At 39.7% G+C, this 26,727-nt stretch overlaps 2 protein-coding genes and 1 pseudogene across 2 annotated transcripts; 1 reads left to right on the plus strand and 2 right to left on the minus strand.

Moving 5' to 3' along the window:
- Positions 1 to 8,189: 8,189 nt before the first annotated feature.
- Positions 8,190 to 13,097, minus strand: LOC134761811 (surfeit locus protein 6-like). The gene is made up of 5 exons (XM_063726382.1): positions 13,059 to 13,097; positions 12,856 to 12,970; positions 11,864 to 12,719; positions 10,628 to 10,714; positions 8,190 to 9,124 (listed from the first exon to the last, which is right to left on the minus strand). The coding sequence occupies exons 1-3, from the start codon at positions 13,095 to 13,097 to the stop codon at positions 12,058 to 12,060; spliced, it is 816 nt and encodes a 271-aa protein (XP_063582452.1). The 3' UTR covers positions 8,190 to 9,124; positions 10,628 to 10,714; positions 11,864 to 12,057.
- LOC100436911 (large ribosomal subunit protein uL1-like) lies at positions 8,464 to 9,215 on the minus strand (annotated as a pseudogene).
- Positions 11,393 to 26,439, plus strand: NAT2 (N-acetyltransferase 2). Its single transcript, XM_063726549.1, has 4 exons — positions 11,393 to 11,721; positions 11,985 to 12,788; positions 13,266 to 13,805; positions 25,221 to 26,439. Exons 3-4 carry the CDS (start codon positions 13,680 to 13,682, stop codon positions 26,097 to 26,099), a joined length of 1,005 nt encoding a protein of 334 aa, XP_063582619.1. The 5' UTR covers positions 11,393 to 11,721; positions 11,985 to 12,788; positions 13,266 to 13,679; the 3' UTR covers positions 26,100 to 26,439.
- The last annotated feature ends 288 nt before the right edge of the window (positions 26,440 to 26,727 follow it).

The following is a 26,727-nucleotide window of genomic DNA, read 5'->3' on the forward strand; positions in this document are numbered from 1 at the left end:
CTCCTGGGGCATGAGGTCCCTAGAAATGCTTACAAACCTGTATAAAATCACCACTTTTTCCTGTGATCTAGGGAGACTTACGTATGTCTACTTCCCTCTACTCCAAGACCTAAGAGGTTTAGGATGTCATATCAGATGGAAGTTGAAATAGTGGAATGCTCATCATGTGAACAAACTCTTTCCAGGAGGGATCAATAGACATACGTTTTTCACTAAAAAAACTGGTAGAGGCAGTTATCTAAAGTGTAGAAACCAACGCAGAAGGTCAAAGAAAATGAGGAAACAGGGATATATATTCCCATTTAAGAACAATATAAATCTCCCAAATCCAACCCAAGTGATGTGGAGATATGTGATTTACTTCAAAGGGAATTCAGAATAAAGATAATAAAGATGCTCACTGAGGTCAGGAGAGCAATGTAAGAATAAACTGAGAATTTCAATGAAAAGAGAGAAAATTTTTAAGAAGTACCAAATAGAAATTATAGCGCTGAAGAATACTATAACTGAAATGAAAAATCCAATAAAGTGGATCAACAGCAGGCTAGATCAAGCAGAAGAAAGGATCAGTGAACTCAAAAGTAGGTCAGTTAAAGTCATCCAATCTGAGCAGCAAAAATAGAAAAGAATGAAAAATACTGAAGATAAGAGATGTATGGAACAGCGTCAGGCTGTACATCATATGTGCTATTGACGTACCAGAAAAGAGAAAGTGACATTAACCATATTCAAAGAGATAATGAAAGAAAACTTCCCAAGCCTGTGGAAGGAAATAGAAATACTAACTTAAGGAGCTCAAAGCACCAAACGAGGTGACTCCAAAGAGGCATACATTGAGAAACATCATACTCAAATTGTCAAAAGTTAAAGACAAAGAGAGAGTTTTTAAAGCAGCTAGAGAAATGCAAATTGTTATATACAAGGAAATCCCAATGATAGTATCAGCAGATTTTTTATCCCAAATCTTGTAGGCCAGAAAGGAGTAAGATGATATATTCAAGACCTAGTAGGGGGAAGCCAACTAAGAATACTATTCCCAGAAATCATGTCTTTCAAAAATGAAGGATTGAAAAAACTTCGTCAGACAAGCAAAAGTTGAGAGTTTATCACCACTAGACTTGCACTGTAAAAATTTCAAAAGTAGTTCTTCAAGATGGAGAAAAATGGTAATTAGTAACATGAAAATATAAATCTTAGTGATAAAAGTAAGAATGTTTTAAAATCCAGTACACTCTAACACTGTAATGGCAATGAGTAAGTCAATCACGTCTTCAGTGTAAAGGTTAAAGGTCAAAATGATTAAAAATGACTAAAGCTCCAATAATTTACTAAGGGATACAAATGCTGAAAAGATGTAAATTGTGACATCAAAAACATAAAACATAGGAGGAAGAGGATTAAAATTGTAGAGCTTATATATGTGATTAAGATTACATTGTTATCAGTATTATTCACAATACCCAAGATATGAAATCAGCCTAAATGTCCATCAACAGATGAATGGATAAAAAAGGATGCTGTATATATTCACCATGGAATATTATTCAGTCATAAAAAATAATGAAAACCAGTCCTTCCCAACAACAATGAGGGAACCAGAGGGCAATTATGTTCAGTGAAATAAGCCAAGAACTTAAAGATAAATATCACATATTAAGTAATCCCACGAAAATAGTGAATAGAATTATGGTTACCAGAGGCTGGAAAGGGTAGGGAATATGGGGGAAGAAGAGAGGTTTGGTAATAGATATAAAAATACAGTTAGATACAATAAGTAAGTTCTGATATTCAACTGCACACATAGTAGGTTGATCATGGTTAACAATAATTATTATATATTTCAAGAGATTTGGAATGTTCCTAACACAATGAAATAATAAATGTTTAAGGTGGCAAATATCATATTACCCTGACTTGATCATTAAATGTTGAATCAAAATGTCACATGTTCCCCATAAATATGTACAATTATTATGTATCAATAAATAAATGACAATTTTAAAAAGCAATTCTCCACCCACCCCCAAAATTAAGCTGCTAACACCTAAAATAGCCTGTTACATGTATAAGATGTTTTCTGTAATCCTCAGCATAACCTCAAAACAAAGGTCTATAAAACATACACAAAACATCAAAAGAAAATATCCAACCCATATCATTACAGAAAGTCATCAAATCACAAAGGAAGAAGGCAAGAAAGGAAGAAACAAACAAAGGATCTATAAAACAACCAGAAAACAATGAACAAAATGACACTAGTAAGTTCTTACCTAGCAGTAATTACGTGAATATAAATGAATTTAATTCTCCAATCAACTCATAGAGTAGTTGAATGGATGAAAAAACAAGACCCAACTCTATGCTGCCTACAAGAGGCACCCTCTTTTTCCTGTAAGGACACACATGGACTGAAAGTGGAGAGATAGAAAAAGATATTCCATGCAAAAGGAATCCAGAAAAGAGCAAGAGGAACTTTATCAGATAAAATAGACTTTATGTCAAAAATTGTAAAAAGAGACAAAAAAGGTCATTACATAATAATAAAGGGGTCGATTGTGTAAGAGGACATATTAATTGTAAACCTGTATGCACCCAAGATCAGAGCACCTAAATGTATGAAGCAAATATTAATAGATCTGAAAGGAGAGACAGACTGCAATACAGTAATAGTGGGCAACTTCAATACCCCATTTTCAGCAATGAAGAGATATCCAGATAGAAAACCAGGAAGTAAACATCAGACTTTGTGTTAGGCTGTTCTTGCATTGTTATAAAGGAGTACCTGAGACTGAGTGATTTATAAACAAAAGAGGTTTAATTGGCTCACAGTTCTGCAGGCTACACAAGCATGGCACTGGGATCTGCTCGGCTTCTAGGGAGGCCTCAGAGAACTTTTATTCATGCTAGAAGGTGAACTGGGACCAGACACATCACATGGCCACAAGGGGAGCAAGAGAGAGATTGGAGAAAGTGTGACACACTTTTAAACAACCAGATCTTGTGAGAACTCACTCACTATTGCAAGGACAGCACTAAGAGGATGGTGCTAGACCATTAATGAGCAATCCACTCCCATGATCCACTCATGTCCCATCAGGTCCCACCTCCAATGTTGGGGATTACAATTCAACATGAGATTTAGGGGGACAAACAACCAAACTGTATCAGACTTAATTTGATACTCTAGACCAAATGGACCTACTAGACATACACAGAACATCCCACCCAACACAAACAGACTCTTCTCAAGTTAATACAGAACATTCTCCAGCACAGATCATATGTTAGGCCACAAAACAAGTTTTAACAAATTTGAGAAGACCAAAATCATATCAATTATCTTTTCTGACTACACTGGTATGAACCTAGAAATCAGTAACAGGAGGAGTCACTGAAAATGAACAAATATGTAGAAATTAAACAATACGCTCCTAAACAATGATTGCGTCAATGAAGAAATTAAAGGGGAAACTAAAAAATATCTTGAGACAAAAGTAGCTCTAAAAGGGAAGTTTATAGCATTACACCTATATGAAAAAAAGAAGAAAAGTTATCAAATGAAAAAACTAATGTTACATCCCACAGAACTAAAAAAAGAACAACCTATGACTAAAGTTAGCAGAAGAAAAGAAATCACAAAGATCAGAGAATATATAAAGGAAACAGAAAGTAGAAAAACTACAGAAAATATCATCCAAAATAAGAGTTGAGTTTTTTTGAAAAGCAAAACAAACTGACAAAATTTTAGCTAGAAAAAAGAAAGGCTCAAAATCAGAAATGTAAGAAGTGATATTATAATTGATAACACAGAAATCAAAGATCATAAGAGACAACTATGAAAAACCATTCACCAACAAATTGGACACCTATGATTTCATTCTAACAGCAGGAAGGTGAGCTTCTTAATAGGAACCTATCCTATTTTTCAGAAACTTAAGGAATAGTGAGTTCAAATGCTGTTTTGGTGATCTGTAGCACCATCCAGCTGCTTTCTCTGTAAATAATTATTAGGTTTTTTTTTTTCCTATGTGTTTTTCAGAATAACTGCAATAGTTACAATTTAATCATTAGTACTAAACTTTCACTCTATCGGGCCACTGATTTGGGGGAGTTGTTATGCCATACATTCTAACAGAACCTGAAAATGCTTTCAAGTAAATCAACACTCTACAGAGCTTCATTAAAGGGGTGGAAGATATGAATCCTTGAATGGACTAATAAGTGTGGGCTTCCTGTTCTCTTTTTTCTTGGCAAATGATCTAACTCCTTTAGATTATCTCATTATTTTCCAGTGGTTTAGTCATCTTCTCTGACAAGTAACACAAGAACTAAACCAATACTGTGGTATTGTCTTATTCATCAGAGAAGATTATTGGCCAGACTGTCTAGAGACGGAGGTTTTGAAATCTCTCTTAAGCATGAAAACTTGGGGAGATGATCAAATGCCTAAAGACAATTTTTTTGTGGAATAATCAGTGTGAAAAACTTCTGGGGTCAAAATTATGTTGCCCGATGAGCACAGGCAGTCTACAAGGGGGTTCAGTAAAGATATGCAGGTCCACATATGACTCAAGAATGAATAGCGATCTGGGCAGATTATAAGCATGAAGGGAGTTTCCCTCCTCATGGAGGTTTAAACTAGCTTTACAGTAGGCAGGGACTCTGCTTCATTTTTCATTTATCCAGGAGGCATGCAGTAAATATTTGTTGGATAAATGAATGAATCATTCCAGGCTCTGTTAGCACAGTGCCTGACAAAAGTAGTGTTCAAAACTTATTATTGAATGATGGCATGAGGTATAAATATATGCTTTATTCTTGGAAGGGAACCTACATATAGCTATGCTACTGGGGTCAACGTTACCCAACTCCACACCCACATCAAGCAGGCTCATGCACTGGTGGTAGCCACCTAGTGTAAGGTGGAAATGGACATGAATAGCACTGGCCCTGGGAGAGAGATTCAACCTCCCTGTGCCATTCCCTGGCTCCTGCTGCTCCCACCCAGCTAGTCAGCCCTGCAGACCAAGGGAGAAGTGGGCATATGCCTTTAGTGATGGGGGGTGGGTGTCAGAGGAAGGGGGTGGAAATTAGTTTGGGGAAGGGAACCAGAAATAACAATGGATTTGAAAGGCACCAGTTATAAAGCAATGGCTTGACTGAATTCAACCTTTTAACAGAATAATCTAACAATGAATTATCTCATTGTTTCCTCAGTACCTGCTCTCTTTGTTGCATTCATAGAATCATAAAAAATAAGAGGGGGAAAGGAATTGTAGACACACTTGGCGCCAACACCCTCATTTTGCAAATTAAGAAAGAGCCCTTTACATTCAAGCATCCTCAAGTCACACACTCACTACTGATGGGTAGGGACTTTGTCACTCTTCCTGCCCTTTCACCCAGTCTAGTTCACCCCCAAGAAAGGGATTCTGTATTAGTCTGTTTTCACACTGCTATGAAGAAATACCCAAGACTGGGTAATTTATAAAGGAAAGAGGTTTCATTGACTCACAGTTCTGAGTGGCTGGGAAGGCCTCAGGAAACCTATAGTCATGGCAGAAGGCAAAGGAGAAGCAAGTACCTTTTTCACATGGTGGCAGGAAAGAGAGAGAGTGAAGGAGGGACTGCAAAACACTTATAAAACCATCAGATCTCAAGAGAACTTACTCACTATCATAAGAACAGTGTGGGGGAACCATCCCATGATTCAATCACCTCCCACGGGGTCTCTCCCTCAGCATGTGGGGATTATGGGGATTACAACTGAAGTTGAGATTTGGGTGGGGACACAGAGCCAAACCATATTAGATTCTGTCTGTAAACAGGTTAAAGATTAAACAAATTGAGCTGGTACACCAGGCCACACCACCATGCAGGGTGTGGCTGGCCAGCCCTGAGGGATGGGAGAAGCAAAGACTAGGAAATAACAGCTAGTGAGGGCTGTCCCTGTATTCTGTGGTCACCAGCCTCTAGCAGCCCAGCCCCAGGGTAGTGAACAAAGTCTGCTTCCTCCAGGAGTGTTGACCTCCTATGGGAGGAGCGGCTGCCAGGGTGCCTGCTAGATACGGTGAACCCAAAATTTCAAAGGGCAAGAAAAGAAGGTTCGGTCAAGGAGCAGACACCAGCGTGGCAGGCTGGCAGGCTGAAGACTGCAGATTGGAGCATAAACAAATACTGAGGAAGTCAGGAAAAAGGTCACACTGAGCCATTAGGATTGCTCTGCTTCAGTCTCTGGCGCAGGAACTATAAGCTTCCAGGAGACAGGGACATGGATGAAAACGGATGGACAGAAAGGGAGGGATGGGCTTGGCTGCTATGCGGTGGGAGGCTGTAGAGCTGGTGAGTCTGAGGAGCAGCAAAACAATTCGGACTGAATCTCACTCCCTTGCAATGCAAAGCCAATCCCTGCATTTGTTCAACACCCAGGAAACATATGCCAAGCTCCTCAGTTAGGCACTGTGAGAAATGAGACAGACAAAGCCTTCACTTCTCCTTCAGGGAAGAAACTGATATGAAAACAACTAATATTGACCTAAAAACATGTTTCTTTTACTGCTTGTTGTAATGCACATTTAGTTTTTGTCTCCTGGCAAAGAGAAAACGGGATTCTGACTGACACTTCTGAGAATGCATCATAGGGGGTGACATTTGAGCTCTTAGGATTTCTACAGGCCAAGAAGTCTGAAAAGGGTAATCAATTCAGCCCTAACCTACTTTTACATTTTTAACTCCCGTCACTCTCCTGGAAGCCACTCCTGGTCTGAAGCCCCTCCATCCCTCTCTGTGGTCACCCCAGCTCATGCTCATTCCCGATCCTAATTTGTGCTTTTCATGCCCCAAGAAAGGCAACATAGGCCTAGAGAAGCATAAACAAATTTGAATTCATTTTTATATCTCTGTTAAAATGCTCCTTTTCTGTGAAACCTTTTTTCAGGTCACCCAGACACAAATAATGGCTTCTTCATTTGTGTTCCAATTATACCTAGTATGCCTGGCCATTTCAGAGTCTGTCATGGTGTGTTATTTATTTGTTTGCCTCACTTAATCTCTGACTGGGTTGTGAATGCATTCAGTTAATCAGCACTTATTGGATACTAACCATGTATCTAGCATCTGCTTGATAGAAGTATATAGAGATAATACATTTTTGTTAAATGAACCTACAATATAATATGTTGAGGCTACAGAATTCACTGCACTCAGACATACAGATAAGAAAAAATGGGGTTCAAGAAATGGCTACTTTGGTGTGGCTAATGCAAAGAATTACAGAATTATGCAGAGAGTTGTAACAGACAAGAACCAAAAGTCAAAAGGCAAGGTAACAAAATTGACTTAACTATCAATTCCATGCATTGAGCTACTGTCATGGTTTTAGTTACATACTTACAGCAACTAGGTATACAAAACATAGGCATCCTGTTAAGACCATTTAAGCTAAGTTTGGAGACTTCTGTTGTGCCACAATGCTTTTTGCAGCCTTTTTAGTAATTTGTTCTAAGGTGGCTGACTAAAAAAATTGTATACATCTATCTGCATAAACCTCATAACTGGGGGCATTATACCCAGGAGGCTTTGTAACCAGGTATCTTGATATCTTCTTAGTAATTGTCTTTTAATTCTGTGAGAAGTAGGAAATTCTTTATGGTTTGGATGGCTAAAAAGGGGTCACACAATGACCCAGGAAGCAAAGTCCCTTATTTTGCCAGCTACTTAGGCATCTGTATGCCTGTCTTTGATTTAGAGGATCTAACTTAATTAATTTTTCTTTCACCAACCAAGAGGCAGCATCAATAATTTTTATCCCTCAAATTTGGCCCTTACATTCTCACATTTCCACCTCTTCTGTGATAGTGGCTGGGCCTAGAGGGAAGGTGTTCATACAGTTTTAGCAGGGGAGCATTAGCAATGAAAATAGATCAAGCTCAGTGGATTCTAAATGGTTTTTAAACTTCAGAGATATCAGATAGAGAGGAGAAAGGTAATCTTTGTTGTCCTACCCAATTTTGTAAGCCATGTATAGAATAAGCAATGTTTTAAACAAAAAGGACATAAGCACAGCCTAGCTCTGACAATGACAGGAAAAGAAAACTCACAGGTATCTGGAAAATTTAAATTATCTAGCATTAAGGCATAGAACAAAGTATATTAATTTAGATGAAGGAAAAATTACTAAATCAATAGTTATGATTTAACTGGCCGAGTGTCATATGAAAGCAGTTTATTTTGACTGTCATCTTCTCCCAGGTCTGAAGATAAAGCTTTGGTTAACTTGAATTTAGTGTCAGATAACAGGGTTGACATTTAAGATTCAATAGAAGTCAAGTGTCCCTTTTTAGATGAGATAGGTGTACCCAGGGGTCAAAGCCTCGTAATTTAACAGCACAAAGATTAGTTAACGAGATTTGATAGAGTTTTTTTTTTTTTTTCTGGTAGCAGTAGAGTTCATTCGAATGTGCCTTAATATAGGCGCTGGGGCTTGCCCACGGTGCTTTTGATATATAAGGCCCAGACATTCTGCCAGTTTTTCTTGAGCAATGACACCAGGAAGTTGACAGCCAGGTGAATGTTTTACACAAACTCATCGTCTGTCATCTTCACAGTGGCCAACAGTCACAGCCAGATACAACACCTTCTTCATTTGGAACTTGATTGTGGACTTCGCCTCATCCCCTCTGGCCACCATGTTTTCGTGGTGTGTGAGCAGAGAAGGGAACTTTCCTACCTTATTTAGGCCTGGGCCGAGGATTCGTGGGATCTGCTTGATCAGAGACTCTGAAGCCAAAAATGCATCATACTTCTTGGCCAGCTTTTTGACCAGTTTCTTATTCTCGTTGAGTTTTTTCATCATCTCGATGTTCACGTCGGGGATACCCACGGCCTTTGCGTCGTCACAGTGCTGCTGGTCCCCCAAGGAACAGAGGGAGAACTTGGAGTGCGGAGTGGACTTAAGACTGAGAAGCATTTGTCCTTCTGGGGATCATAGTTCTTCAAGCTGATCTGCAACTCCACCGTCTCCAAAAACATCCGGCACTTGTGCTGGTTCCCTCGCAGGACTCTCTGCACTGCCTGGTACCAAGTGTCGCCAGAGACCCTGCTGTTCATGGCTTCTCGCACAGCACTAACCAGAAAAGAGCAAGACCTCTTTTTCATGGAGGGAATCTCTCAAATGATATCTAATCATCCAGCTGAAGGTGGTGATATTGGAGTTTATGACTCATTTGGAAGCTGTAGAAAGATTTTGTAACCTCAGGGTGATTCATTTTTATAATTTTTTGGGGGGCACTACAATCTTTGTCTCTTTGGAGAGTCAAAAGACTTTTATTTACAGCTTTATTATTATTTACATGCCACCAAAATTCATCTGAGTTTAATCAATTTGCATTCATGCTGATTGCCCATAGATTTGGATTTAATTCTTCCAACATAGTTTGTATCTTACATTCACCTCACTTAGTTCCTAGGTTTTATTCTTTCTTTCTCTCTGCCCTCCTGATGGATTGAGATCTTTCCACCTCATTCCATGTTTTTCCCTTTTAATTTATACTGTTTCTATCTTTTGGTGGTTATCTTAGAATACCCATATTTAAATACTAATTTTTATTCCTTACAAATAAAACACCTGAGAATAATTCAATTCCAGCCACTTCTATAACTTACGTAACATATTGTCCAATATTCTAGATATACCTTGATTTTTAAGCCAACAAATTACAAAACATCGTTTTACACCAGCATTGACCAATAACTTTCTTTGATACATAAATGTTCTGTATCTGTGCTATCCAATAGGTTAATCACTAGGGCTACTGAGCACTTAAAATGTGGCTAATACAACCCAAGAACTGAGTACTTAATTTAATTAATTCAATTTATTAAGTGATAAATAATTTATTTATTTTGAGATGGAGTTTTGCTCTCTTGCCCTGGCTGGAGTGCAGTGGTGTGATCTTGGCTCACTGCAGCCTCTGTCTCCCAGGTTTGTGATTCTCCTGCCTCAGCACCCCAAGTAGCTGGGATTACAGGCGGCTGCCACCACATCCAGCTGATTTTTCTATTTTTAGTGGAGATGGGTTTCACCATGTTAACCAGGCTGGTCTCAAACTCCCGACTTCAAGTTGATCTGCCTGCCTTGGCCTCCCAAAGTGTTGGGATTACAGGCATAAGCCACCGTGCCCGGCCAATTTTATTTAATTTAAATAGCCACTGATGGCTGCTGACTACCAAAATGAAGACCAGTTTCATGCAATGGGCATGTTTAAATTCAAAACATCCCCCTTGTCTGTGCTCACCATTTCTTTGTAAAATCATCTTCCTTCTTAAGTTTCATTTTCTTAAGAGATAGGATGACACAAAGGGATTTTTCAGCAAGCAAAAATAATTAACAACTGACACTCAAAGTGAAAAATATTTACAGGGGTATTGAATTCTAGACTTCTTGCTTCCTCAGTAATTTTCATTTTTCCAGCTTTCATTGTTGCTGTTGAGAAATCAGCTGTCAATCTGTCTTCCTTCTCAAGGTACCTGTTTTTCTTCTCTGGCTAAGGATTGTAAGATTATTTGATCCTGTTTTTATGTTCTGCAGTGATGTGTAGATACCCCAGGGTGTGTGTTTAAAACTTACTTGGAAGTTGTTGGAAGCTTGTCACTTTCATTCCTCCAGATTCAGAGACTAAGTGACGAGTGTAAAAGGGCTATCAAGGGCTAACACCTGTGAAAGACAAGGGCAGGAAGCAGAATGGCTCACACCATGATGCAGAGTGGACAGTCTCAAATAACTCACGGGGAACCATGGAGCAGTCTGCCTATTAAAGGAGCGCTTAGTAGCTGGGTGGAGGCCACCCACACAGTGCATGTCCTTAGCTCAATGGCTGAAGCAAATGCAGAAGGCAATGGTCTGGACTGTCAACAATCTACACTCCTTGTAGCTGAATGGCCAGTTATTTCTCAAAAAAGATCAAGAGGTGCACCTCCATGGCTGCCACAGGTTTCCCACATCTCAAGACTGTTGTTCTCTTTCACCAAGCTGGGAAAGTCTCAGCCCAGTCATGTCTTCATTTCCCACCAACCCAGTCAGTTGTTAAATAAATTCTATCAAGCATTTTCAGTTCAGCCACACCAGAGAGGCTTCTGAGAACATCTAGCATGCTACAATGCCAATTAGAAGTCTGTTTTAAATTGTGTACCCTGGGAAAATTACCCATTTTATTAAATATTTAAGGAGTGACGGGCCTCATGTGTGAATAGCTGCTCAACAAGTGTGATTTCCTCACTCCAAGACACTTAGAAAACACCAGCTACAATGGACCACTTCTGCAACAAAGCACTCACCTGGGACAGAAGCCATCTGACATCCGCTGTCTGTCCTCACCTCTATCCCTCTCATTAGGTAACAGCAAACTTCCCTCTACCCCCACTCAGCTCCACCCTCTGCCAGGAAACTTTTCCTTCCTGACTCCAGGAGGGTAGTGAGGCATGACAGTCACTGCCCCACAATTGGAGCCAGCAACAGGTTCAGAGGTGGCCATGTGGCCCAACTTACATCCACGATCTGGAAAGGTACAGCTCCCTTCCACCCTTTGAATTTTGAGCTGCGGAATGCTGCCCCGGGCTACTAAGGCAGAGAAAAGAATGAGACTCAAACAGGCAGAAGTAGCCATAGTGTTCTGTCCCGGACACACGGTGCCTGGATGGGCTCCAGCTTCTCCCGAGTGCCAGGTGAGCATGCACCCCACCCCGGGGTTGTCCTCCCTTCCAGTGAGTTTTGGACTAAGGCGGATAATTGGCAAAGGACATTCTCTTCCTGTCCTGTGACCCCTGTGAACACGGGCAGGGGAAGAAGGGCCAGTGACGGTCTCACCCCAAACTCCTTCCAGCCACCCCTACCAACGTTCCTCTTCTCTAACTCTGCAAACCTCTGGGAAGCTCTCAGGCCTCACAGAGAAGACGGAAGGGCCGGATCTGGTTCACTCTTTCCCTAGGGTCTGAAGGATCTGCACCCTGTGTTCAAGGACGACGCTGAAACATTCTTTTCTGCGTGCCTGATCTGAGGCCTCACAACTCAGGTAAGCAAGACTGTGTCCCTTTCACATGGAGAAGCCGAGTTCCACAGAGGCTGAGTGAGGAGCCGGCATCACACAAGGACTCGGAGGGGCTCCTCGAGACTCTCAGGACAGAGACGGCAGCCCCAGGTGGGAAAGGCCCAGGCCAAGGACACGCTGGGCCTGGGGTGGGGGAAGGGGGAGCCCTCGGGCGCCCCCACGAGGCCGGCGCGCTCCAGGTCCTGGACTGGATCGGACGCTCCTTGCAGGCCCAGTGCAGGGAGCGCGGGGCGCTGGCCGCCTTCTTCCTGCGCAGGTTTTGGCGCCGCCGCTTCTTCTCCACCTCGTCCGCCCCGCGTTCCTCCCGCGCTTCTCCCTGCGCCTCAAGTCCTAGGGCAGGCGCTAGACGTTCCAGATTGTCGCGCCCTCCGCCTGGGTCGGCAGGTCTGCCCGCGGCCGCTTCACATTGGCCTCCAGCTCTCGCGCCTTCCGCTGGTCCCGGCCCCGGAGTTCCGCAGCGTCCGGAGTTCCGCAGCGTCCGGAGTTCCGCAGCGTCCGGAGTTCCGCAGCGTCCGGAGTTCCGCAGCGTCCGGAGTTCCTCCCTTTCGGCTGCGCGAGGCTCCCCCTTCAACTCCTGCCTCTTCCTCCTCTTTGCGCCTTGCTGGCCGGCTCGTGCTCATTCACCTCCACCTTGTGGACGACCAGCCCCGACGGCTCCTGCGGCTCCTTGCAGGCCACCTCTGGGTGGGTTTGGTCGCTGCCCTGGCCCTCGGCCCTTTCGGCCTTGGCCTGTGCTGCCTTCCCTTTTTGCCGCAGCTCTTTCGCTTCTTCTTCCGGTCCCGCTCCTTCTGTCGTCGCCTTTTCTCCAAAGCGCTTGGCCTCAGCTCCTTAGCATTGTCCTGGCCCCGGGCCTCCTGTATTTTCTCCTGCAGTCGCAGTGGTTTTAATGTATGGGGGAAAGAGAACCATTCTATAGTCCTTTGATGAGGTCGCTATCTTCTAGTGAGCATTTGCCCTGGGATGGGACCTTCGAAAGTGCTTCTCAGCATCCATTCCCCCCTCGCCTCCACTTAGGTCTGAGACAGGAATGCTAGAGGGGTTGGAGTTGAATGTTTCTCTTACCTCACTTCAGTTAGGCCCTTGTAATTTCCCTTAAGGGAAGGAGGACCAGAATGCTCTGGACTTATATCACAATGGTTATTTTTCTCCACCTTCTGCCAGGAGCATGAAGAGACTCTTCTCCAGTATGCACAGTGAGAACTTGGTGGGCATCCTGGAGGTAAAACACAAAAGCGTGAAGACCTCCTGAGACCGAGCACCCAAGAGTTTTAAACTGTCAAGCTTGTCTACACTGAGTCTCAACAATTCATGAATTATTACGTGTTTGTATGTTGCTAAAAATACTGGCTTCATCTGTGGTCCTCTAAACCTGGGCTTTAGTTCCTAGAATTGAGAATAAATTGTGATTATCTGTCTTTAACTGTTTGTCTCTTTTCAGGACAGCACTTTGCTGTGTTACTTCAATTCTGTCATGGATCTGAGAGGATTTATTTTCAGTTTGTTTAGTTTTCTCATTGATGAGAAGATGGGAGGGATTATCCCAAACTTTACTTGTTAAAGTGAAAACCAGAAGTTATGCTAAATGTTAAAATAGATCATAAGCAAAAAAAAAAAAAAAAAAAAAAAATTAGCTTGGATATAGAGCCCTTCTTCAGAGAAGATCAGGAAAGGAAGAAGATTTATTTCTTTCTCTGCAAAAATGTAAGTTTTGTTGTTAGCAAGGAAACAGAGTCAATTATCAAACTTTAGAATCTTGACATAAAAGTGAGTTAGCACATGTGAGAATCTGTAAACTGGACATAACTAACTCTAATGCTTTTCTTTAAAGACACAAACCACATGCTTTCTACGTGTATAAGTCACAGTGAAGAAGGAGCTTTTCTTTATGGTATCACTATTGTTGCCCAGCCCATCTCTGTATCTCTTACTTGTATGGTGAGGAAGTACTCAATGACAGCTCAGGTATTCCCCAATTCTGCTCTTCTTCCACGTAAAAAACTTTGATGAAGTCGCATTTTGGCTTGAAGGTCTTGATGACCACCCTGTGGGAGGCTGTAGGGTACTGTCAAACTCTCTGACATCTCAAACCCCCAGCCTCAGGTGTTTCTTCCCTTGGCCACCAGGATCCTTGACTCTGGTCTTACTCTCCCTTAGTCACAAGTCTCCTCATCTCATAGTTTCCCATGATGGTTCTTGCTGGACATCCTCAAGGATCTCTGTCAAACTGACAATAATTAGAGGCAATCTCAGAATTACACATGTGCCAATCTGGATTGTAACATTTTAATTCCAGGTCTCAAGTTTCCAACAATCAAGGAGAAAAATGACCATAATCTATTGACAATTCTTCTCCCATACTCGGTCAAAAATGGTCCAGATCACAGTCCTACATGCTGGAATTATTTCCTCTGCTTCTCTCTCACCCCACCTTGGCCAAAGATTTTCTAGCAAGATCTGAATTTTAATCCATCTCTCTTTGCCTGTGTGTCCTGACTAATTTGGCAGAAGGAGTTCTTTCTTAAAACCTTGCCATTTAATTCACAAATGGAAATGTGAAGGGTCAATAGGTATGCGAAAAACCTATTCACCCGTATTCACTGGGAATCAGAGAAGTGAAAATGAAAAGAACACTGAGCAATCATCTTAGATACATAAAACTGTCAAACATTTGAAGGTGGCTAACACCAAGTGTCAATCAGGATATGAGGAAAGTAGGAATTCTTCTACACAAGAGGACAGAAATCTGGCAGTGCCAAAAGAAAAAGTACATCTATGATCTGCCCCTCTGCAGATCCCATTCCTAGTACATATATCCCAGCGAGTTCTGCTAATCTACAGAGGATGTCTAGAAAGGCATTCATCACATCAGTGTTTATAATAACCAGGAGTAGGAGGCAGTCAAATGTCCTTCACAAGTGGAACTGGTAAGTTAAAGAGACTTAGGTTGGGTTTCTCTAAAACCAGGCCCCAAGACAAAGATTTGTATTCCAGTGGCTTATTTTGATTTAGGAGATGATTTAAGGAATCACCAGTGCAGGAGTATAACAGTGAACCCAGGACACCTTGAGAATCAATAAAAAGGTGCATTGTTGGCAGGTTGCCTGCAAAGAAAGGGAGCATAATCCCAGTAGACAACATCAGGAGGCAGTTTTGTACATGCCTAAGAGTGATCCCACCTTAGCATGCAGAACACAGGATATTTAGTCTCCAATTCCCATCATGTGGGCTGAGTGGTGGTCCCAGGTGCTTTAATTTGTAGTCCATCTGCCCAAGCACAGGCCAAAAGAAAGCTTCCCACAGAGAGTCCCGACTTCATATGGCAGGATGCCAGAGGTATGTACTGGAACAGTAGGTGCTGAAGGCAACAATTACATCATGAAAACTGCAGATCTCATACGTGGAATCTAAAAATAATTGATCTCATAGAAGTTAAGAGTAGAATAGTTAGAGTAGTAGAAAGTTAAGAGTTGTTACTGGAGAGAAAAGAGGGTATGGAAGCTAGAAAAAAAGCTAGAAGGAAGGATTTTGAATGTTCTCATGACAAAGCGATGATAAATGTTTGAGGTGACAGACATGCTAATTACCATGATTTGATCTTTACACAATGTCTGCATATATCAGAACATCACACTCTACCAAATAAATATATACAATTGTTATGTGTCAAAAAACATTATATACAATGTTTATATTTTAGATTAATATTAATGTAAATAAAAATTTACACAAATCTTTTCATTGAAAATGGTGTGGATAATTATATTATCTGATGATACCCATGCCACAGGCTAGGAGAAATAAAAATTTACATTAATGTTAATGTCAATTAAAAAACAAGCAGAAACAAAGCCATATGATACATGTGACACTTATACCACATGCATAGAGTTATTTCAGACACATTGTGTGTTACCTTTGGGTAGAAAAGTGAATGAGAGCAAGGATGAGAGATGAAAAGAGGCAGAAGAAAAAGAGAGGCCTTACAGGAACTGATGAAAGTGTGCCGTAAACTGAGAGTGTGACTAAAACCTTTCATCTTCCTCTTCTGCCTCTTCTAAGTTATTGGTTCTGCTTTTCCTTGACCTATTTCAAGCTCTCACCTTCCATATCACACATGGGAAGTCTGGCATCAGACTTCCAGAGAGCAAGAACTAGGTGAAATACAAGGGCACAGCTTGTACCATAGCATGTGGCATGGGTATCATCAGATAATATAATTATCCACACCATTTTTAATGAAAATATTTGCGTAAGACATTCACAGAGGCAACCTGAGGCCCTGCAACTACATTTCCCAGAGATCCCTGAGGTGATCCTAACTAGACTCTGGGGTCAGGGTGATAAGGAATTCCAGTGAGATCACTTCCCTTGCAGACTTTGGAAGGGAGAGCACTTTATTACAGACCTTGGAAGCAAGAGGGTTGCATTCAGCCTAGTTCCTGGTTGCTGGCCAAAGTAAGTAGAACTTTGAAAGTAATTTGTGGTGTGCTTTGAAAGTAGGGTATAAATCAAAAATAAAATCAAGTCCCCCTACTGACTGAATGGATCCCCTCTTGTCCTAGGCGACCCCAGAGAAACCTGGAAAACTAAATTCCAGGCCATAATGGAAAGGGAGGTCAGACACTCCTCATTATACACTCCCTTTTGGAGTTCAGGCACAACTGACTGGCATTAACATTGAAACAGTGATCATAAGACTGGCAAAATGGACTGTTTGTGGGAACAAGATACCAAATTCCAATCTGACTCTGGTTTAGCATCACATGACAAGAGCAGACCCTGAAGGAAATCAATATATTTAATCCCCAAAATATAATTCTTTGACACATATTGAAATGGTCTTGCAAAACCATCTTTTTGGGGAAATTTGCTGGTTTCTGGCTCTGCTCTGATTGAGGAGAGATTAAATGAGAGTCTGACACCTTAAAAATCTGAAAAGAGATATTTACCATCTGTTTTCTCTAAGGCTGCTAGCTGGAGGTTTCATCAACATGACATAAACCATGGTTCCCACAAGCCCCTTTAACTCAAGCATTTCATTGTACTGACTGCAAGTCTGTAGACTTAACTCTTCAACAAATTGCCAATCAGAAAATCTTTGAATCCACCTTTGTCCTATAAGCTCTCGTACTTCAATATGTCTGATTTTCAGGCAGAGCCAATGTATACCTTATGTGGGGGCCACAGGCTGTTGGCCCCCTAACGCTTCACTAAAAGTCACTGACATGTGACAGGTTGATTAATAGGAGAAAGGGAGTACAAATTTATTTAATGTATATACATGGCCTATTAGCCAGGACCCTTTAGAGGGCCAGAACTAATAGGATAGATGTATACATAAAGGGGAGTTTATTAAGGAGTAGTGGGTCACATGATCACAAGGTGACATCCCACAACAGGCCGTCTGCAAGCTGAGGAGCAAGGAAGCCAGTCCGAGTCCCAAAACCTCAAAAGTAGGGAAGCCGACAGTGCAGCCTTCAGTCTGTGGTCAAAGGTCCAAGAGTCCAAAAGCTGAAGAACTTGGAGTTAGATGTTTGAGGGCAGGAAGCATCCAGCACAGGAAAAAGATGTAGGCTGGGAGACTAAGCCAGTCTAGTCTTTCCACATTCTTCTGCCTACTTTCATTCGGGCTGTGCTGGCAGCTGATTAGATGGTACCTACCCGGATTGAGGGTGGGCCTCCCTTTCCCAGTCCACTGACTCAAATGTTAATTTCCTTTGGCAACACCCTCACAGACACACCCAGGAACAATACTTTGAATCCTTCAATCCAGTCAAGTTGACACTCAATATTAACCATCACACTTGGGAAACTTGAGAATGAAGACCCAACTTCCTAATAAGTTACAGAAACTCATGTACTATTCCGAGGCCACAGTAAAGAGTGGAGACTCAAAGCATGGCCAGAAACACGTAAATTAGTTTTAGTGGCAACACAGGTTAAGAGAGAGAGGAACGAAGAAGCTTGGCTAGCAAAGGTGGCCTTGTTATGTGGACGAACCTTTTCTCAGAAGCAATAGATGGTAAATGTTTCTATCCAGATCTTTAAAGGTGTCAGACTGTCAATCTCTCTGGATCCTGGGAAAGGCTTAGAAACAGGAGGGGGCATGGCTGCATTAATAGACATTGTCCACAAACACAAATTTTCCTCAGTTAAGACAGTTCTGCAATGCCACTTCTGCTTGTTGGCCAGTGGCAACCATTTTTAAATATGTCAAAGAAATATATTTGAGGGTAAAATATTCTGATTTTCTTCAGTCCCCACTTTGAAATTTAAAACAAGTTTCACATACTAAAAGCCAAAGTAATAGCTTTGGAGAGATTTGGGTTAGAGGTATTTAGATAGAGACAATCACAGCAGTGGAAAAACACATTTGGGATATATATAAATGAGCAAATTTAAATATATCATTCCATATCTTATTTAGGCAGTCTCTTGGTTTTGAGGTGAGATCAGTTCAGTTAAATATCTATGTCCCATTCCAGGAGGTGGCACTGAAAATGGTTTAGGCCTCTAGACATAATGCAGGCAATCAGATTTCTAGTAGGAGGCATTTCTATAGAAACAGGAAAAATAAATAAATACACGTTACTATCTGGAGTAGTCTATATATCTAGAAAAGCTAGTCTATAGTTTTTTCTCTGACGCATCTTCATATTGCAGTGGCAAACTCCCAGATTTCCCTGGAAGTTCAAACCAAGTGTTCAAGTGAACTTTCTGAGAAGGCCTTGCATCACCAGATATGCATGAAGGTTGTTTATAAGTTACTGTTACTTTCTCCTGATACCTTCAGTTTGCAAGACTTTAAGAAAACCCCAGTTTTAATTTCTAGTAAATTCAATTAAGAAAAATGGGAGAAAACATTGAAAATGTTATTTTGGAGACGTAGCCAGAAAAAAATTCAGGATTTGATCTAACTTGTAAAAAATAATAAAAACTGAAAAAACAATGGACAAGGCTAGAAGATAATAACAGATATATTTTAGTTTTTGAAATAGATTTTTTCTGCTTCCAGTTCTTCAATTTTATGAAAGACATAGTTTCATGCACGTCCGTGTGAAGAGACCACCAAACAGGCTTTGTGTGAGCAACATGGCTGTTTATTTCACCTGGTACAGGCGGGCTGAGTCCGAAAAGAGAGTCAGCGAAGGGAGATGGGGTGGGGCCGTTTTATGGGATTTGGGTAGATAAAGGAAAATTACAGTCAAAGGGGGGTTGTTGTCTGGAGGGCAGAGTGGGGGTCACAAGGTGCTCAGTAGGGGAGCTTTTGAGCCAGGATGAGCCTGGAGAAAGAATTTCACAAGACAATGTCATCAGTTAAGGCAGGAACAGGCCATTTTCACTTCTTTTGTGGTGGAATGTCATCAGTTAAGGCAGGAATCGGCCATCTGGATGTGTACCTGCAGGTCACAGGGGATATGATGGCTTAGCTTAGGCTCAGAGGCCTGACACATAGTAGAACTGATTTATTTGCAAAATAAGTTTTGTTACTATACTTGGTCTGATTATTTGCATAAAGTGCAGCAAGAATAATTATTTACTATATAGACTCCTTTTTAAAAAATGGCTTTGCTGGAACATTCTTTTTTATAAAGAATCTCAGATTAGACCTCTTAAAAGCATCCTGAGCCCAACCAAGGATTTATCTGTTTCTACGAGATACCTGTATGAATTAAGTGAATTCCCCCTCAAGGTCGCAAAATAACTTGGGGCTCCTGGGCCTGTCAGAATGTGACCTTCTTTTACCCATTACAGGCCAGAATCCTGTAAAGGAACCTGTAAAGGAACTGCATAGACAAGGTGTGAGGCCAGTTTTATCCACAGGGCTATTATCAGCTTTATAAAGTCCCAATGTCAATTTCTTAAAAATATGCCATTCCTGTCAAATCCTTGATTTTTGTCTCCACTTGTGTCCTGTTACAAAAGAAAATAGATTCTAATTGAATTTATGCAAATAATTATATTCCCATAAATTAGCAATAATCACTAAGAGTTTCCAAATTTCAGAGAAATCAGGCAGATAGAAGGAAATATGCTTCAAATTTTGCTCACAAGAGTATACTTTACACAAATATTAAAAGCTGTAAAAGTCTAAAAACAAAAAAATTTTCTTGAAAAACAAAAGTAGCAATGTCTCAACAAAACCCATAAAAAGATTATTTCAGTCTTCTATTAGTTCAGTCCATGCAATTAACTCCTATTCTGTTAGATATTGGGTGAGCAGTCCTCATGAACGTATTAGTTGTCCATGAGAGTCCTGGGAGTTTTTCTTTCTCTATACCAGTGGCACAATCTCCAAAGTTATCATAAAGCTTCATTCAAAAGCACCCCTTAGAGTCCTATAGCTAATTGCAAATCACCTTTTTAAAAGCATCAAAGTAGAACAACTGTCAGTGACAGAAGTCTTAGGACAGCCATGGTCAAGGACACACTTAACAAGGAAATTTGGTTATTTCTGTGGCATATAACAATTTAACTATATGTTATATATGTTATTATAATACTAATAACATATATGAAGACATCAGAATGATAGGAATATCACACGATGTTGAAAAACATACAAGTAACAGGTTTGATATAAATGTAGCCCAAATAAATTTGAACACCATTTCGTATTTGACAATGTTTCCTATATGATTTTAACATGCCAAATACACCGAATGTGTCTGTTTTTGGCTTCAGGGGACTTAATATCAAAAAAGATAATGAGGTCAACAAGACTGAATTTAGAATTTGATTTTGGAAAGTTTGATTTTCTTCAATCCCTACTTTGAAACTTAAAACAAGTTTCACATATTAAAAGCCAAGGTAATAGCTTTGGAGAGATTTGGGTTAGGGGTATTTAGATAGAGACAGATATCGCGGTGGAAAAACAAATTACAATCACCAAACAGGTCATTGTAAAATAAGTCATTCATTTAGGCAAAGTGATAACTCAAAGATTTCAAAAAGTAAAAATCTTCACTCTTTGAGAGAGAAGACTCACTTTCACAAACAATAAGGCCTAATAAAGACAGCGTGAGGCCAACTAAATTTGTCTCTCTTCCCCAACCCCTCTTTTTTTTTGCAGTTTTCTCAAAAGGTAAGCAAAAATCTTTCACTATCTCTTAATATTAAAAGAAAATCTTATTCAAGAGAAATCTAAATTTTATCATTGCATAGCTTATTATTAATGCTAAAGTTAACATTAATAAAATCTTACAAACAAATTTACTTACTTTTAATTAGTTGTAACACAAACTAAGATTTTTATAAATCTTTTACAACATTTTATAATGTTCTATAAAAGAGCAGATTAGTACTCTAAGAAAACCCTAATATTTTGACATAAGGGCCTAGATTCTGGCCCTGCATTAGTATGCTTTTTATTTTAAGGTTTAATTTATGCAAAAACTAAATAATCCCTTTCAAATTTTAGCCAGCTGGCTTATATATATAATTCCTTTTACAAGATCAGTGATCAATCTTTCATAAACCTTTAGTTTTGTCCACATTTTTAACTTAAAACAATCTTTAAAATCTAAAAAGCTTTTTTTGTTTTGTTTTGTTTTTTGTTTTTTTGAGACCGAGTCTCACTCTGTCAGCCAGGCTGGAGTGCCTGCCTCCAGGGTTCAAGTGATTCTCCTGCCTCAGCCTCCTGAGTAGCTGGGATTACAGCTGTGCACCACCACACCCAGCTAATTTTTGTATTTTCAGTAGAGACGAGGTTTCACCACGTTGGTCAGGCTGGTCTCGAACCCCTGACCTCGTGATCCGCCCACCTCGGCTTCCCAAAGTGCTGGGATGACAGGCATGAGCCATTGTGCCCAGCCTGTAATTTTTTTAATAAACAAGACTAGCTTAATATTGTTCGTTTCATAAAAACGGCTAAATCTTGAGCTATCTGTAAAAAAAATATGTTTAACATTAAGGTTTATACTTGGGTGAACATCTGATATTCACAGGCTATAAAATAGCAAGGAAATAACTTTAAATGTGACTACTTTTGTCTAATGTCTCAGTTCTCAAAGCAATCTAGGTAAACTGCTAACAATGAATAAATTGAATAAATATAAATGGGATGGATAAATGCTTGTTGGTAAACTTTTATGTAATTTAAAATCTTAAACTTATTTCGGATTAAAGAATAGCTACTCATTAATAGTTTGGCTCATTTCCAATTAACTAGAGATATGGAGAAACCTAAAAATTGTAGAGTGATTTCATCTATAAAGTACTAATACCTGACATGCAGTTTAGGATTTCATGTTTCCTAGGTTTAAGGTCACTAAAAATAAAAATTCCACTTAATATATAATTCTGTATATAAAGTCTGTCAAAGACATGTTTTTGATGAAAAAAATAATATAAGACAAATAGAAAAATGTGTTCTAATTAAAAAGAAAATCATTTTTGTCTAATTCAAAGGTTATTTATGAAACAAAGTAAAAAGGAACCAGTAAGTAGGGGAAAGAGATGTAAAGAAAGTTATAGATATAAAGATGTATTTGTGATAAGAGAGATTAAAAAGAAAAGAGAATTATTTTGTATGATAAATAATTTTATATTTTTTTCTGAAGTAAGATGACTGGTAATCTAAGAAAGAGGGAAATTTAGGATACAACAGACAGTCCAATCATGTTGGAAGTGGCATATGATTCTTTTAATCAAATTCATAAAAGAAATTTTGTTTGTGGTTATGTTGGCTTTAATTAAAATTGAACTATTTATAGTCGTCTTTCTGGAAACTGAGCTTTGACCAAAAAAACACAATACAAAACCAAAACATTGATTAGAACAATAAGGGTTTCTTAAAGTATTGATTTGCTCTTCATTAAATTCCAAGAAGTTTTAATGTTTAACGCTATTTTTTTCTTTTTGAAACTTCTCAGATAGATATCTCAGAAGTTCAACTTCTGGTGTATCCTGCTGCTTTTAGCCTTTTCTTCATTTGAGAGAATAGCTGAGATGTTAACTCTCTCTTTCAACTTTTTGTTGGCTCTGGCAACTTTTTTTTTCTTCAGGTCTAAATCTGTTGCTATAGCCTGATGCTGAAGTGTTTCATCTTAAAGCTTCAAAAAAATCAATGTTTTCTTCCATTATAACTTAATTCTGTGCTGTTGGCTTTTCTTCCTATGAGTAAGGGCCAGAAACCCTCTGAAGGATTACTGAAAAATCAACTCACAAAAGATAGATCAATTGAAGAGAAGGCATGCAGATTTGTTTGGAGTGTGTATGCTGGAGTCTTCAGAATAAAGATTCAAACACACAGGGGAAATTGTCCTTTTTATGCTTAGGTGCAACAAGGTATGGGCACATATAAAAATATGACTGAGCCGAAAGGCATAACCTAATGCCAATAGACTGGGGAAACCCAGCAAGACCTGTCTGTCTAGATTCCTCTTGACCTCTCTGAGCATGTACTCCTTCCTTCTGGGTATAGGGATCTTATGATCTACAATCCAACAAGGTAAGTTGGATAATTTCTTTACGGCTAATTCATACACAGAAAAGGAGACAGCAAATTAGAGCAATATTTTTAGGCTTTGTAGCTGGTTTTGAGAAAAAGGAGTTATGATTTCTAGGTTCTGCCTTGGGCAAAGAGATTCTAGTTTGTATGGCCAGCTTTGAGGAATAATGGGACTGAGAGGAGGCCAGGAGAAGGCCAAAGAAAAACTGACTTCTGAAGCTTTTACCTTGTGGCACTGTCTTCTGAGCTACAACATATATTTAAAGTCTTCAACAAAACCATGAAACTTCCTATGCTGTTACTAAGAGTCACATATTCCCCTGCTCAAGCTACTAGTAAATTCTTTGTTAGTGTTGTTCTTCAGTGGATTCTCCCCAGTAGCTTTGGGTTGATATCCTCCCAGCTTCTAGCCTTGCAGCAGAATATATGTGCTTAGATTTAAGCAAAAATGCCTCAATAGAGTTTCATTGATCTACTTAGGTCACATGCCACCCATCGGCCAAGCTTTGGTCGTAGAGCTGTTATGTTTGAATTGGTCCTACATAGTTCATGTGACTGCCTGTAGAGCTCAATATGGGCAGCCTATTGTCCACACAGTAGCTAGACAGATCACTTTGATTAGGCAAACACTGTTCCCCTTATAACCCTTTTCTCATCCTGTCTCACTTTGATTTCTCATCTCGTTTGGAATAAAAGCCAAAATGTAAGCATTGGCTCCAAGGCCACTGTTACTTGTCAGATCTCATCTCAATCCAGTCCCCTTCTCACTGACTGTGCTCCAGTCACCCTGGCTTCCTGGATGTTTCCTGAACACTCGGGACAGGTTCCCGCTAAGGATCCTGGTACTTTCTGTTCCACTGCATGGAACAATCCTCCTCACACATATCCACAGAACTTATTCTCTAGCATCCTTAAAGTCTTAGTGAGCCTTTCTTTAACCACCTTATTTGAAATCAGTGCTCTCCCTGTGCACCCACTAACCCCTTTTTTTGTTTTCACCAGGCACTTACCACAATCTAACAGACTGCATGTTTTATCCATTTATTCAGTTTCCTATTTGTGTCACTTCAACTCCCATTAAAATATAAGATTTTTGAGGGCAAGCAAGCACTAGATCAATAGGAAACACATCAAGAGTATTCTGTAAACTATTTCTTGAATGAATCAGTGAATGAATGAGTTAATCAATATATTTTTTGAGTGAGGAGCTTTGTGTTAGGCACAGCTAAATGGGAAATCAAGTGGGTCATGTACCATGAATACCATATACTCTATTGTATAATTCTCCTGCTTATATCAGAAACTGTTTATAAGCCTATTATAATTGATACCAATTGGAATCTCTTTTTTACTCATCACCAAGAAAACCACAAACAAGTTGTTTACCATTTGGCTCCTTATTTAATCTGGATTTCCAACTCCTCATGCTTGAAAGATGGAAGATACAATAATACTTTCCTTAGAGGGTTCTGAGACTACTAAGTGAACTTATGCATATAAAAGGGATTCATGTAGTAGAAATACTAACAAAAGAATTACTATGACAGATACTTATAACCATTGTGTTTTTACGTATTTAAAATACATTATACCTATAATTAGCCACACAAGGATATCAAGTGCTAAAGTATGATATGTTTTTATGTTTTGTTTTTCTTGCTTAGGGGATCATGGACATTGAAGCATATTTTGAAAGAATTGGCTATAAGAACTCTAGGAACAAATTGGACTTGGAAACATTAACTGACATTCTTGAGCACCAGATCCGGGCTGTTCCCTTTGAGAACCTTAACATGCATTGTGGGCAAGCTATGGAGTTGGGCTTAAAGGCTATTTTTGATCACATTGTAAGAAGAAACCGGGGTGGGTGGTGTCTCCAGGTCAATCAACTTCTGTACTGGGCTCTGACCACAATCGGTTTTCAGACCACAATGTTAGGAGGGTATTTTTACATCCCTCCAGTTAACAAATACAGCACTGGCATGGTTCACCTTCTCCTGCAGGTGACCATTGATGGCAGGAATTACATTGTTGATGCTGGGTCTGGAAGCTCCTCCCAGATGTGGCAGCCTCTAGAGTTAATTTCTGGGAAGGATCAGCCTCAGGTGCCTTGCATTTTCCGCTTGACAGAAGACAGAGGCATCTGGTACCTGGACCAAATCAGGAGAGAGCAGTATATTCCAAACGAAGAATTTCTTAACTCACATCTCGTGCCAAAGAAGAAACACCAAAAAATATACTGCTTTACGCTTCAACCCCGAACAATTGAAGATTTTGAGTCTATGAATACATACCTGCAGACGTCTCCAACATCTTCATTTATAACCACATCATTTTGTTCCTTGCAGACCCCAGAAGGGGTTCACTGTTTGGTGGGCTTCATCCTCACCTATAGAATATTCAATTATAAAGACAATACAGATCTGGTCGAGTTTAAAACTCTGACTGAGGAAGAGGTTGAAGAAGTGCTGAAAAATATATTTAAGATTTCCTTGGGGAGAAAGCTCCTGCCCAAACCTGGTGATGGATCCCTTACTATTTAGAATTAGGAACAAAATAAACCCTTGTGTATGTATCACCCAACTCACTAATTATCAACTGATGTGCTATCACATATCCTCTCTACCCTCACATTATTTTGAAGAAACTCCTACACATCAAATAGTTTCATCCATAAAAATGTCAGCATTTATTGAAAAACAATAACCTTTTAAAGAAACATAAGGACACATTTTCAAATTAATAAAAATAAAGGCATTTTAAGGATGGCCTGTGTTTATCTTGGGAAGCAGAGTGATTCATGCTAGAAAACATTTAATTTGATTTATTGTTGAATTCAGAGTAAATTTTTACTCTAAATGAATAAAGAATATTGCGGAAAAACTCATCGTCTCTAAAGTACATGAAAACATTGTTGGCTAATAGATTGCGAATCAAAATTTTTCTTTAGACGACTTAGGATATTATGGGGCTAGGCATTTTTTCCTCAATAGAGTCTTCCTCTCATCCTCTTTCTTGTCTCCTAGTTACGTTCTTTTACTTCCAGTACATACTTTGCCACAAGATAAGGAACATGAGCTTTGTTGCGTAGATCTGATTTGAAATCCTGTGGACACGGGGTGAATTACTTTTAAAATCTGTGGCTCTGATTCCTCAAAGATAAAATGCAAA

The sequence above is a fragment of the Pongo abelii genome, chromosome 7 (assembly GCF_028885655.2).
Source record: "Pongo abelii isolate AG06213 chromosome 7, NHGRI_mPonAbe1-v2.0_pri, whole genome shotgun sequence".
Classification (NCBI taxonomy): domain Eukaryota; kingdom Metazoa; phylum Chordata; class Mammalia; order Primates; family Hominidae; genus Pongo; species Pongo abelii.

Coding starts and splice junctions, on each gene's coding strand:
- LOC134761811 (XM_063726382.1), bottom strand. CDS start 13,097: ATGGATGCTGAGAAGCACTTTCGAAGGTCCCATCCCAGG. Junction 12,971..13,058: donor TTCGAAGGTCCCATCCCAGG/GCAAATGCTCAC, acceptor CTGCGACTGCAG/GAGAAAATACAGGAGGCCCG. Junction 12,720..12,855: donor GAAGAAGCGAAAGAGCTGCG/GCAAAAAGGGAA, acceptor GAGGTGAATGAG/CACGAGCCGGCCAGCAAGGC.
- NAT2 (XM_063726549.1), top strand. CDS start 13,680: ATGCTAAATGTTAAAATAGATCATAAGCAAAAAAAAAAAAAAAAAAAA. Junction 13,806..25,220: donor ATTTCTTTCTCTGCAAAAAT/GTAAGTTTTGTT, acceptor TTTCTTGCTTAG/GGGATCATGGACATTGAAGC.